General features: G+C 44.5%; 1 protein-coding gene across 1 annotated transcript in view; it reads left to right on the top strand.

The window, feature by feature from the left end:
* Nucleotides 1-11,244, top strand: part of Gng12 (G protein subunit gamma 12) — a 109,822-nt gene extending 98,578 nt beyond the window's left edge. Inside the window, exons 3-4 of the mRNA XM_027430228.2 lie at nt 5,303-5,421; nt 7,417-11,244. Of these exons, the coding sequence (XP_027286029.1) occupies nt 5,329-5,421; nt 7,417-7,542 (219 nt within the window). The 5' untranslated portion in view covers nt 5,303-5,328 and the 3' untranslated portion in view covers nt 7,543-11,244. The remainder of the gene's footprint in view (nt 1-5,302; nt 5,422-7,416) is intronic.
* The last annotated feature ends 1,554 nt before the right edge of the window (nt 11,245-12,798 follow it).

Genomic DNA, 12,798 nt, shown 5'->3' with positions numbered 1-12,798 from the left:
ATGTCAGATGTTAGCAGATGTCAGAGGAGCAGCTGCCCATCAGATCCAGCTAAGGATTTTCCATTTTTCTAGACATCTTCCTTCTACAGTGAAATGTCTGTCTATGGCAGAATCTCACTGTAAAGCTTTGGCTGGCCTTGAACTCTTAGATGTCTGCCTGCTTCTGCCTCCTGAGAGCTGGGAGTAAAGTCTTACACCACGGTGCCCAGCTGAAATCCCTTTCTCAAAGGGTGACAGTCAATTTGAAGTTAAAACACACACTGTGCAATGAATGTGGGGCCCAGTCACACCATCTGAGGCTGGCGTTAGCCTTCGGGTTCTGATACGAGTGGTAAGTGCTCCTGAGGAAGAAGGGCTGTAACAGCCTCCTGTGCACTTCCCCGGTCTTGGGCCATATCAGAAAGCTGTTGCTGTCATCACATAGCTTTGTAATTCTCCAGCAGTGGTCTAATCTAATCACACCAAGAACATGGGCCTGAGCCCAGCACTTAGTAGTATCCAGGCGTATGATAACATTGAGAATTGTGTGTGTCTATGTCCCATCTCCCACAGCCCTAAGAGGCAGGTCTTCTTGTCCCTCTTTTATAGATGACATGGAGAGAGCTGGAGTAAATGGAAGGCTGTTCTTTTGTTACAGTCACAGAAGAGTGTTTGTTCTTGGAAGTTGCTTTGCCCCAGTGATTAGCTTTGGGCCAGGCCACTATGACTTGTCATTCAGACTACAGGCTCCTCTGTTCTTCTGCTCAGTGTATTCTCCGTGACACTTTTTATGCCCACTCTCCTCTCTGGCTCAGGTCCTCTTGACACAGAGTTAAATGCCCGTGTTTCCCTAATGGAACATCTTATTCCTAGCAACTTCTAAGAACCTGAGAATTTAGGCAAACCATAGCATCAAAACCAATGCAAACCATTTGATTAGCTAAGCATTCCATGTTTATTCCATTGTGTTGCCCATGTGTGAAGAGAAAAGAAGCAATAACTAGGTTTCGTCTCAGATAGACACTGGCTCAAGTTCTTGAGTTTTGATTCTGTTGGGCAGAATGGAGTACAGAGATTCAAGACGACCCCCACCCCCACATCCCCAGTGCTGACTTTACTCCTTGCCTATAAACTACAGAGAATGTTCTTTGCTAACTCCTGGATGCAGGAGTGAAGCCTGCTCTGACTGTGGGCAAGATAAGTCTTGTGCCCAGGTAGTAATGCACAAACACAAGGCAGCCACAAGTCCCTACTCCACGTTAGAGGGTTAAACGTGCTCCTGATGAGGAGCCACATTGTGGAACATTCTGTGATGTCGCCAGTGTGCATGAGTCACCTTGATTGGAACAGCTCCCTTTCTTTGTGGCAGGTGGGAAGGTTACTTCTGGAGAGAAAAGTCTCACACCCTGCAAAGTACACAGATGGGTTACCTGAAAGCCAACCTTCCTAGTTCCAGTTGCCTCACCTTTAAAACAACAATAATGACCTGGTGCAAGGTTGTAACCAGATTTCCTAAAATGCTGTATAAAAGCAGCAAGCTAGCTCCCAGTTCCCATGAAACTGCAGGTGGTATTTGCCCTGGGTCTGTGCTTGGATAAAGCAAGCTGGTGCAGAGACAGACAACCTGGCTCTCCTGCCCAGGATAGAAGAATGGAGACATTGGCAGTTGTTTTCCCAGTCTCTCTGTCCTCTGCCCCAGGACATTAGTTGAGGTTTTACAAAGTAGCTGCAGGAGAAAAATCATCCCTAGCCAGTCCCAGACCCAGAAAGGCCTCCCTCCTGAAGGAGCCACAGCCTCTGTCTAGATTTGAGGCTGCTTAGTAGAGGAATTCTTTGTCTCCAGAAGAAGCTCCTCAACTTAGAAGTATAAAATTTTGATCTGGTTTCTCCTTAAGAACAAAACTATAGTCAGAGATTCCTTTCCTTCCCAATGGCCCAGTGGCTGTTTTCTAGGATTGCCCACCAGGACCCCCACTGTTGTGGCTACAGAAATGTAATAGACGCTATTGATATTTAGGAATGACACTGGAAGGCTTTCTTCTCTAAATGTGAACTAGGTTTCTAATTTTCTAAGTAGGACTATCCCTGTACCAGCGGAGAGTAAGGAAGTTGCAGCGTGGCAGGGTTGGCTCCCCCAGGGCAGAAAGGGAAACCATTGAATCTCTCCCTCAGTGCTGCCTCCTGTGTCTCTCTGTGGTCCAGTCTCAGCACACCAAGCCCAGTCCAGTAGTGCTGAACTGAAAACCTGTTGCTCTTTGTGGTGTCTCAAGCCTGTCATTCCAGCACTTGCGAGGGAGACATGGGGATTGCCACAAGTTCAAGGCCCGCCTGAGACAGCATGCTCCTGTGTGGCCATCAGCAAATAATCCAGTCAGGCTCCACTTATAAAAGCCTGGGAAGGTTCCTCTCTTGATGGTTAAAAAAATAACCACCTTTTTGAGGCCCTGCCTCAAAAGAGGAATGGGAAGTTGCTAGGCCCAGCATGATAGCTTGTGCCTACAGCTCCTGCTATTTGGAGGCTTCAGCAAGAGAATTGCTTACCCCTGTGAGACTGGAGCCAGCCTAGGCAGCAGAGTAAAGACACCTTCACCCACCTGCACCCCATTTCTAAGAAGGAAAGAAGGGGCAGAGGGAGGAAGAGTGGGAAGAAAAATGAAAGCCTGCAAGTATTGCATGGACCTCTTAGAGCCTGGGAGGAACCAAGTCCAATGAAGGAGCAACAAAGTAAATTAATGGATTGCTGTTTTCGCCTTTTTCATTTTCTTTCGTTTTGTCTTACAAGCTAGCTGCTTTAAATATTACTTATAATTCAGTGAGGAAGGGGAGGTATTATCTCCATCCAGGTATCTTCCCTGAGCAGGAACTTCCCAGGCTTTTATAAATAGAGCTTGACTGTGGATTATTTGCTGATGGCCACACAGATAGGAGCAGTGAGTGATGTTGTCCCTATGTGACCTCTTCTTCAGTTACAAGAAAATTTTTCCTGGCCCTGGAAACTTCACCCTGAAGGTTGAGGAAAAGAAAATGCTTGGCATTATTTTCATGCAAAGGGAACACAGAGAACCTCTGAGGGTGCAGCCTACAAACTGCAGGCCACTCAGAAAAGCAGTCCTGGTCACAGCCAGCCAGCCAGCAGCTGGCAGGGAGTCAGTCCTTTTTTTTCAGTTTACAGGGACTGACTTTGTCAACCAACCTGTGCATCAGGGCCCTGCACTCTGTGCAAGGTGAGGTTACCCATGCCTTCATGGCACTTCAGACACCTTATTAATAGACCCTGGCCTGGGCCTCTCCCTTGGGCAGGGCTCCATGACTGGAATCTGAGGAAGAGTCGAACAGTCTGTGTATTCAATAAAGTCACTTAAGGCCTCAGACAAGGCAAGGCCACCCTGCCCTGCCATACACTTCCTCCTCCTGTTTCCTCTATCTCTGTCCTAATGGGGCTTACCTAGCCCTCCAGCATTCTGCTGGCTGTCACCACTCCTTTGGTTCTGTCCTTGATACTAATGTGGCAGAATTGCCTAAGGACCTGCTCCAAAGGCCCCTGCCTAGGCCACATTAGTCAAAACCCTTGAGGCCCACCGAGCAGGTAGAGGAATGGCTGGGCAGCCCAGGTGCATAAGCAGGGGATTCCAGTAATAGCAGCTGCAGTTTATGGAGCCTCATTCCTCTGGGCCCTACACTAATATGCATTAGGGATTTGAATTTGCCCTACACTGCAAAGAAAAAAAAAAACCTTTGAGGTGGATAATAGTGTCCTTATGTTACAAATAAGATGATGAGCACACAAAGGTGAGATGGCCTGTCTGGTCTCAACCTCCTCAGGAGTAGCAGTGGAGCATCCAAGCTTGGTGACTAGAAGCCCAACACCAAGGCTTACTCCAGAGTCCTGCACACAGATTGACACATGGTTCAGGTTTTTTTTTTTTTTTAAGATGTATTTATTTATTTATTATGTATACAACATTCTGCTTCCATATATGCCTGCATGCCAGAAGAGGGTACCATATCTCATGGTGGCTTACAGATGGTTGTGAGCCACCATGTGGTTGCTGGGAATTGAATTCAGGACCTCTGAAAGAACAGCAGTGCTCTTAACCTCTGAGCCATCTCTCCAGCCTCTGGTTTTGTTTTTTGAGGTAGTGTTTTTTGTTTTTGTACAAATGTGTAGAAAATGTGAGCACCACAAGATTCAGGCCTCTATAATCATTGACTCAGGCCTTGGAGACATCTATGTCTGGGGGCACTAACACGGTCTATGTTACTGCTGTTTTAGACCGTGTCTGGTCTAAACTTTGTGCAGCACAAGCCCTCCCAAAGAATGAGTCAGCCTGGGTTTGCTGCTGGCGCCATGGTGCCCTAGACTGCTGAGTCCTCACACAGTGCCAGGGAGGCACACCTACTGCCCACCTGCTCCCATGAGTCATGAAGCTCTGCCTTTTTCTCCAGTTGCCACTGATCTGGGTGTGAATGTAACCATATATGGCAAGGGTACCAGGCAGCACATGCCCTGGGCTTGTCTTCTTCTTGAAATGGTGCCATTGCCTAAGCAGACAGGTCAAAGCTCAAGGACCAGGCTCTTTCCACTGCTTTGCATCAGGTGGTTGTGAAGACAAGGCAACAAGGCAATTTAGAATCCAAGGACACAAGCCGGTGAGGATCAACCCTCCAACATGTAAGGGCGAGTAACAGGATGGGCAAGTGTCTTGGCCACCAGGATGAGGCAGGAAGGAATGATAACACTTCACTATTTCAGACTGTTGTAAACTTGAAATTTACTGTAGATCTATAACAAGACTCCTTCAGCTGAAGCCCCCTCCCCCTTAAATAAAGAACTGTTTACCTCCCAACAGTCTTACAATACTGCACATCTGGTGACCCCTAGCATTGCCCTGTGTGCCAATTTCTTTGGAGGAGGGCTTTCTGGCCATTTCCTGTGACTTGAATTTTCATTAGGCTAATAGAATGAAGTAAAGCCTTCTGCTATAGGGGTTGTGGTGATAGTAACATGCTTTGCTGACAGATGTTTGCTTTTGCTGCAGGTCCTTTAACTACTGCAAGTGATTTTTGTTGTTTGTTGTTTTCCTTAGCTCTTTCTATTTGGGCACACAGATTGAACCGATTGATGCTAGATTTCTGCAGAAAGGTTTTGTAGATATTCAAATGGATGGCAGGCTGGCACACCTGAATCATCATGGAGATGGCTGTGGGGCATTTATGGTTGGGATGGTTGGGGAGATGCAGCCCTCCCCCTTCAAATAATATAACCTAGTAAATTTTTAAATAACCTAAAGGAAGTACTAGTCACCTTAAAAATTCTTTTCAGATTTCAGGAAAGACTAGTTGTCGAAGATGTCCAGCAAGACGGCAAGCACCAACAACATAGCCCAGGCTAGGAGAACGGTGCAGCAGTTGAGATTGGAAGCCTCCATCGAAAGAATAAAGGTAAGTGTGAGTGAGCTGGTGGTGCGGTCTGCATAATTCCCCACCCTTCCTGAGCAGGGGCACAAGTTAGAGAAGATATAGCCATATGCAGTACTCCCAGGTTTTTCCTGGAGCAGCCCGAGAGCAATTTAGTTGTCATTCCCTACCTGGAACAGGTGTTATTCTAAAAAAGCAGAGGGGCCCAGATATCTAAGCTAGCCCCTCTCTCTAAGCCCTAGACAAGATTTCCCGGGAGCCTGCCTTTCCTGAATGAATATGATCAATCCTTGTCATGACTGTCTTCTGAGTGGGCACAGGATTCCCAGTGGAGTTGACAAACATCCTTGTCATCCTCCTGGAATTTATCAGTGCTGCAAGTCACCTGTCAGTCCGAATCTTCCTTTAAGAAAATGCTTGCTGCCTTTCCGTGGCTCACTTAGTGACTGACCACTCCGGCCCCAGGCTTAGTAGAGCTTGCATCTCCAGGCCAGGTATATTTTCTTAGGTACCTTAACCTTGAGGTGTCCCCCACAATCCTGAGAGGACTGGCCAGTGAGAGCCCTGGAATGTTGTGACTAATGCTGTTTCCTGAAACTGAAGCAGTCACCTGACTGGAGATAGTCACCTGACTGTAAAGCATGAGGTTCCAGTGGTGGCCCTTAGAGCTCTGGTCTCATCACTCCCAAAATCTACCTACAGACTCTTAATAGGACACTGAGTTCCACATGCCACACCAGAGAAAGGCACGGTGCCTTCTGCATGCCACAGCAGACAGAAAGGCACAGTCCCTTCCTGTGCTAGCGTACTTTCTCACGCTAGGTCACTAACAGTAAATCTCAAAGCTTAGTCAGGCGTGGGCTCCATAATTCAATTCTAAAACTGTTCTGTGTTCCAGTCTCCTTTTTCTTGGGTAGAAACTAAAATGTAACTTTCCCTTGATTCACACTCCTTTCTTTCCTTCCCTATCCCACCCCCCGCCCCCCGAGATAGGGTTTCTCTGTGGCTTTGGAGGCTGTCCTGGTACTAACTCTTGTAGACAAGGCTGGTCTCGAACTCACAGAGATCCACCTGCCTCTGCCTCCCGAGTGCTGGGATTAAAGGCCTGCACCACCAATGCCCGGCTCATACTCCTTTCTTTCTTTGCCCCTAACTTTTTACTTCATACTACAGAACAGCAAATATCCAAATACTCATTTTTATTACTAATTTTTTGGTGACGGTGTGTGTGTGATGTGTCAGTACCAAAGCACATGTGTAGAGGTCAGAATACAGTTTTTAGGAGACTATCCTGTCCTACTATGAGTCCTCAGGTCATGAGGCTTGGCAGCAGGAACTTTTACCCACTCTGTCATATATTCTCTTCACAGCAGTTTATTTACACCTGTTGCTATTGAGCACTGTTAAATGTGGTTTGCATTTATTTTTCTCTCAGTGTCTCTTTTGTGCTCCACATTTATACAGAAAACACTAGGACTTTTTTTTAAAAGCTACTTGAGGGCTGGAGAGATGGCTCAGCAGTTAAGAACACCAACTGCTCTTCCAGAGGTCTTGAGTTCAATTCCCAGCAACCACATGGTGGCTCACAACCATCGGTTATAAGATCTGGTGCCCTCTTCTGGTGTGCAGATATACATGGAAGCAGAATGTTGTATACATAATAAATAAATAAAATCTTATAAAAAAAAAAAAAGCTACTTGAAAACCATTGCACTTCAGAGTTCTACAACAACAGTATTTAACCCACACTGTGTTTTATGGTGTATCCAGGCAGCTTGTTTCACAGTGTTGCTATCACTTAGAATTGAGATTGATTGTTGCTTGTTTCTAGTGAAATGTTTTTACTAGCTTGCTGCTGAGAAGTCCTCATACTTCTTTGGTTAAGGCAGGTCTTACCTGCCAGTACCATTTTCCTTGCACCTGACAAATGGTCTCAAAGCCATACTACAACACTGATTATTGGGTTAGGTAGGATCCTTGTCAGTGAAGTCTTCTCTTCCTTATTTGTGTCCATGTCAGGTCTCAAAAGCATCTGCAGATCTGATGTCATACTGTGAGGAGCATGCCCGGAGTGACCCTCTACTGATGGGCATACCAACCTCAGAAAACCCCTTCAAGGATAAGAAGACCTGCATCATCTTATAGTAGACCGGGAAGCAACCCCTTGCCTTTTAACGCAAACCACAGCAGCAACCTGAAGAGACGCCTTCAGCTTACCCGGTAACCATGGCTAGTAACTAAAACACTCTTCTCTTGGAATAACAGACCCTGAAGTCTCTCTTCCGAGTTGTCCTTTCTTCACCCTTTACTGATTTAATACAGAATAACAATCTTACTTTCTATTTGGTAACTATGGTATCATATTAGGTTACTGTATAAGGAAAGTGGCAGGGGAGTTGGGGAAGCTTGTCTTTACAATATACAGTTGATTAAGATATGTCAAGAGCTAAATGTCAAAGTACTAGTAAATTAAAATGTCAAGAATCACTTCAGTCCGAAACCTTTATATTATATCCTGGATAAGGCTTTTGTCAGCCTGTCCCTGCCCTGGGAAGGCAGGTGTCTATGGCCATACCTTTTTGCACTATTGACACTAATCACACTGAAACTTCTTGCTGTAAGATCAGACTCTCAGAATTATGCCTTTATCTTGAACTCTGTGTAGGTAGGATAACAGATTCTTTCCATATAATTTTTGTACAGAAAATGTAATGAAAGAATGTTGCAAAGCTCATCTTCATCCTCATGAGCTGATGCTATTGTCTCTCCTCTCTTGGAATCGTGCTGGCCCCTTAGTCTGCAATAAACTGTGCCAATTAAAACGTTAAGAATAAACTTAAAGCCCTTGATATGAGCTGTTGTCATATCAGTCATCTGGGCATCTATGATTCTGAGGCTAAGAAAGGGGAAGAGACCCTTGGGAGGACCCCTGGGCAGCTTCACTCCAGGGCTCATGATCTCTGCTGGATGGGGGTGGCCACCTCAGAAACTTGCACCCTCATGGCTGGAATGCAAGAATGAATTGTGAGCCTCTCCCTTTCTCCTCGTCAGCATGATACCTGTCCCTTGCTGCTAGAGCAACTGTTTTCAGGGTGGACATTCTCTCCTACCCAGCTCCAGCTGGGTGGAACACAGTGGGAGAAACATTCAAGCCATATAAAGACACTTAAGCTCTTTACAGATGCCTGCAGCCTCATCACTACCATGTTCACAAACCTCCCTTCCAAAGGGAGGCTTGCATTCTGTAGAGCAGTTCCAGTGATTCCAGCAGCTGGGTATTGAGGTCATCAGTTTTACTCTGATCATGAAAATAGCCCACAGACCTTCAGAGTGTCCAGTGACGGTCCCAGAGACACATAACCTACCATGACCAAGGATGTATCCACTTTATCACAATGAGAGGGTTCATTTAAAATATTCATTTAGAAGCCCAAACCAAACACAAGTCCTGTGATATTTTAATTTATTTTCAGTTCATTAAGGTAACTAGTAAGGAAGGATTTTTAAAAAGTGTTCTCATAAAGGACTTAACCCCCAGGAGTTGTTTAGAGAATTTCCACAACTGGTATACAGTGTGCCATAAAAGAAAACTGTTAATATCTAATGCCTGGGCTTTGAGCATCATGTTTCTTGATGGTAAGCAGATGTAGTACTATTCCTGAAAGACTCAGAGACATTCAATATTTCTCCAAGTCACCCATCTGGCCAGCACTTGGAACTGAGCATGAGAAAGCCATAGCACTGCCCACAACCTGTTCTCACCTATTGCTTAGTGTTTCCAGCTGAATTAAAGGCAACTGTTCAGGAGAGAGAGAGAGAAAGTTGTTACCTTGCAAAAGGTAAAAATGGAAATGTATACCAAAAAGACAATTTTTACATTTAATGGAACATTCTTTTTTTACAAGTATATTTTTCTACTGATGGTTTCAGAACACTAATCTTATATTCACTCTAATTTTAAACATGTTTCTTTAAATATTTATAAGGCAGTTTATTACAGGATATTTTTATGCAATCATGTGCACATTATTGGTAGCAAACATAGTATATTCTTTAATACTTAAACATATCTTTGTTAATATGCTTTTAGTGGTAAGAAATAAACTTAAGATCCCGGGAGATTTTGTTGCCTTTTCATTGGTTAGAGACAGTAAATGTCTTGCAACTTCCTAACCAGATCTGAGCTGTGCTCACAATAAAAGTGAAATCAGATCCTTTGATGCTGGACCCAAGAAGGAAAACATTAAGCCAAATACTGATTATATTACTTATAACTAAATGTCTATGTGAGAAAGTATAATATATGTATACATATATATGACATGTAGAAGTCACTTTTATTTATCTGTCTTTGTTCACTTATGAAGCCAGATAACTGTCTGCAGCAATGTGTTGATGATGGTCATAATGAATGGAAGTCCTGTGTGGGATTTTTTTCCTACACTGACCACTTGGCTTCATTTGTCTATGTCCAGTCTGCCTCATCTGTAGTACCACTCCTGTGAGCAATGTAGTGTTTATCCTCTGATCCCCACAGTTCATCTTAATTTTGTCCAGTTTAAGCCTTGGGGCTGTGGCAAGATAGAGCACGCAAGATTCCCTGACTTCAAAACATTTTTAAGAGACACACATATTTATAAACAGGGAAAATACTTTATATACCATTTGGTTCATCAGCTGTGGCTTGTAGCTAAATAATTTTGCTTTTCTGAAATCATGTTTTTCAAATTTTTGCCATATGAAAGTAAAAGTGTCATACTTAATTTTCAAAGAAAGATTTTTGTCTTCTTTTTCTGTGTTTGGATTATTTTTGTACTTTGCTAATCTTTAAACTATCCATGGGGAAAATTTTATACCAGTGGGTTAATAATTTTGACTCATTGTTTACACAATGTAAGATGTGTCAAACTGGGGCCAGCAAGATGGCTCAGTGGGTAAAGGTGCTTGCTGCCAAGCCCAGCAACCTGTGTTTGATCCCTAGGATGTACAAGGTGGGAGAAAAGAACTGATTTCCATAGGTTGTTGTCTGACTCTGCGTGCTCAATATGTTACTCCTACACACACAAACAATAAAATACTATTTTTAAAACATGTGCCAAATTATCTGTCCAGGTGCCACCTCTGTACCAGCTTACCACTAAGGTAGAACTGTCAGACTCATCACCCTGAATCTTTATTAAAAGTGTGTCCATGAACAGGCCCAAGAGCCATTTCCAATGGAATAAATGTAATGCTGAAGTATGCTATGAAGTTTGTTGTTTTCTTTCATTGTAAGCCTGTTAGTGGGAAAAATACGTCAAATCAAATAGAATGGAGCACTTAGCAGTGGTTGGTGTTCTGGTCAGTACTGTGCCGGATGGCTTTGGACCAGGCACCTCGGCTCTCCTTTCCCCCTTTGCCATAAGGGAGTATAAGGAGATGCTGTCTGAGATCCTCCGTATTCCCAGGTGCCTTGGTTGAATGACCTGCCTCTCTGCTGGTCCTGCCAGTGTGTTGGTGCTATGAGCTGCTTCAAATACTGGTTTGTCTCACCTAATTGCTTATGTTATATAGTGCCTGTTCCTAGGCTTATGGACTTAGTTTCTGTAATGTCTCATTGTTAGCCATGTTAACTACAAACACATATTCTGTTATGTCTCAGTAAAGTTTGATTTGATAAATTGTTTTTGAGATTTTGTTATTTGATGATAATTCTTTGGGTTATACTTCCAGCATCTTACGCATTTTAACACTGTGATTGCTACTTGGAACTCTGTTCTGTGGAAAGAATAAAAGCGTCTTTTTCACTTGCTAACATGCTCACAAATGTGAGAGAAGAGTCATTAAAAGCCTGCCTTCCTCACTGCGTCACTGTGTTATTGACTCCTTCCTGTGTTTTGCCCAATAAATTAATAAAAGACCAGTTCTCTTCCTTTTTCCCTCCATTCACTTGACATTTTCTAAGTGCTTTCTGAGAGCCAGGTGCTGATGGCACGCAGGCAAACAAGGCTCACCCAGGCCCTGACAGCCTTAGATCGTGAATTGAGGAGGGTGGGACAACTTACCTCAATCGTTGCAGTGCCACCATGTGTAGTGCATGAGTCATGAAAGGGCATTCTGGGAGCCCAGAGAAGAGACAAGTGTCAGAACTAAATCTTCTAGAAGGGCAGCTAAGGTGTTACGTGTGCCAAGGCCTAAGAAGCAGAAAAAACACTGCACATGGCCTGGATCTCCTGTGGAAGAGAAAGTGGACTCCAAGCTCATGTGGGTATCCCATACACTCTATCTATACTGTAGGAACAAGGTGGTTTGGGGGTGACACCACCAATCCTATGGGTGACCATGAAAACAGGTCAGTTGCTGAAGATACCCTGCTTCCAACTCTGTAACCCCCTGCAGTGATGAAGGTCACACAGCTTCTGAAAAGTTAGAAGGAGCAGCTCACCAGGCCATAAAGGAAAGGGCTCTCCTTTGGAGAGCCCCATCCCCCACAGCATGCACAGGAGGGTCTCAGACTGTCTAGTAAGGACTTCAGAGGATCAGTACTCCGGTATTGAGAATGAGGCTACAGCTGACAGGCACTTGTATTAGTTGTTACCAAATTCCCTAAAGTTTTGAACTCACAGAGATGCACCTGCCTCTGCCTCCCAAGTGCTGGGATGAAAGGTGTGCGCCACCAATGCCCAGCCCCTAAAGCTATTTTTAAATGTCCCTTTTCTCAACTCTGCTACACCCACTCCCACAGGGTTTGTGATTCTTTGAAGACAACTGCCCTGGGGATGACAGTGGAATTTAGTAAAAGTGGGTTTTTAAAGAGACAGGGTGACAAGACAAAGTGAGTGGCAGTAAGAGCAACGGGTGAGTGTACACTACCCTGGGGGGAGGCACCTACCAACAGTGACAGTGAAAGTGACAGGTGACAGTACACTCCCCTAAGTCATGGACAGCAGGCACCTGCCAACGGTGGTAAGAACAGCAGGTGAGTGTATACTACCCTGAGGTAGGGACAAAAGGTTCCTCCCAAGAGTGGTAGATAAGTATACACTGCCCAGAGGGGACAGTGACAGTAACAGCCTAGAGATGCATGCCTCTCGGGGTTTCAGTTTTTCTAGACATGTACTGTCATCAGCTTTTCACTGACAAGTGAATTACACAGACACGTGGACAGTCACTGTCAGCCTTTATACCGAGGGATAGGTACACGCACTTTCCTCTCAGTCTTGTCTTACAGCCCTGAGCCTGTTTTTTGAATCTGACCCATCATCTACTTGAACTGTCTTTGTGCAGCCTTGATATGGTCAGCACCTTTAACTGATTTGCCTTTGCTCTGTGCTACCCAAGCCTGGGACTGCTATGAGCAGCAAATGACCTTTGCCTTTAGATGGTCCTTTTTGTTCTTTGTCCTTGTGTGAGTCATTAGTC

This window comes from Cricetulus griseus, chromosome 8 (assembly GCF_003668045.3).
Source record: "Cricetulus griseus strain 17A/GY chromosome 8, alternate assembly CriGri-PICRH-1.0, whole genome shotgun sequence".
Classification (NCBI taxonomy): domain Eukaryota; kingdom Metazoa; phylum Chordata; class Mammalia; order Rodentia; family Cricetidae; genus Cricetulus; species Cricetulus griseus.
The sequence above is the reverse complement of the archived record's forward strand: the minus strand, read 5'-3'. Positions and strand labels throughout refer to the sequence as shown.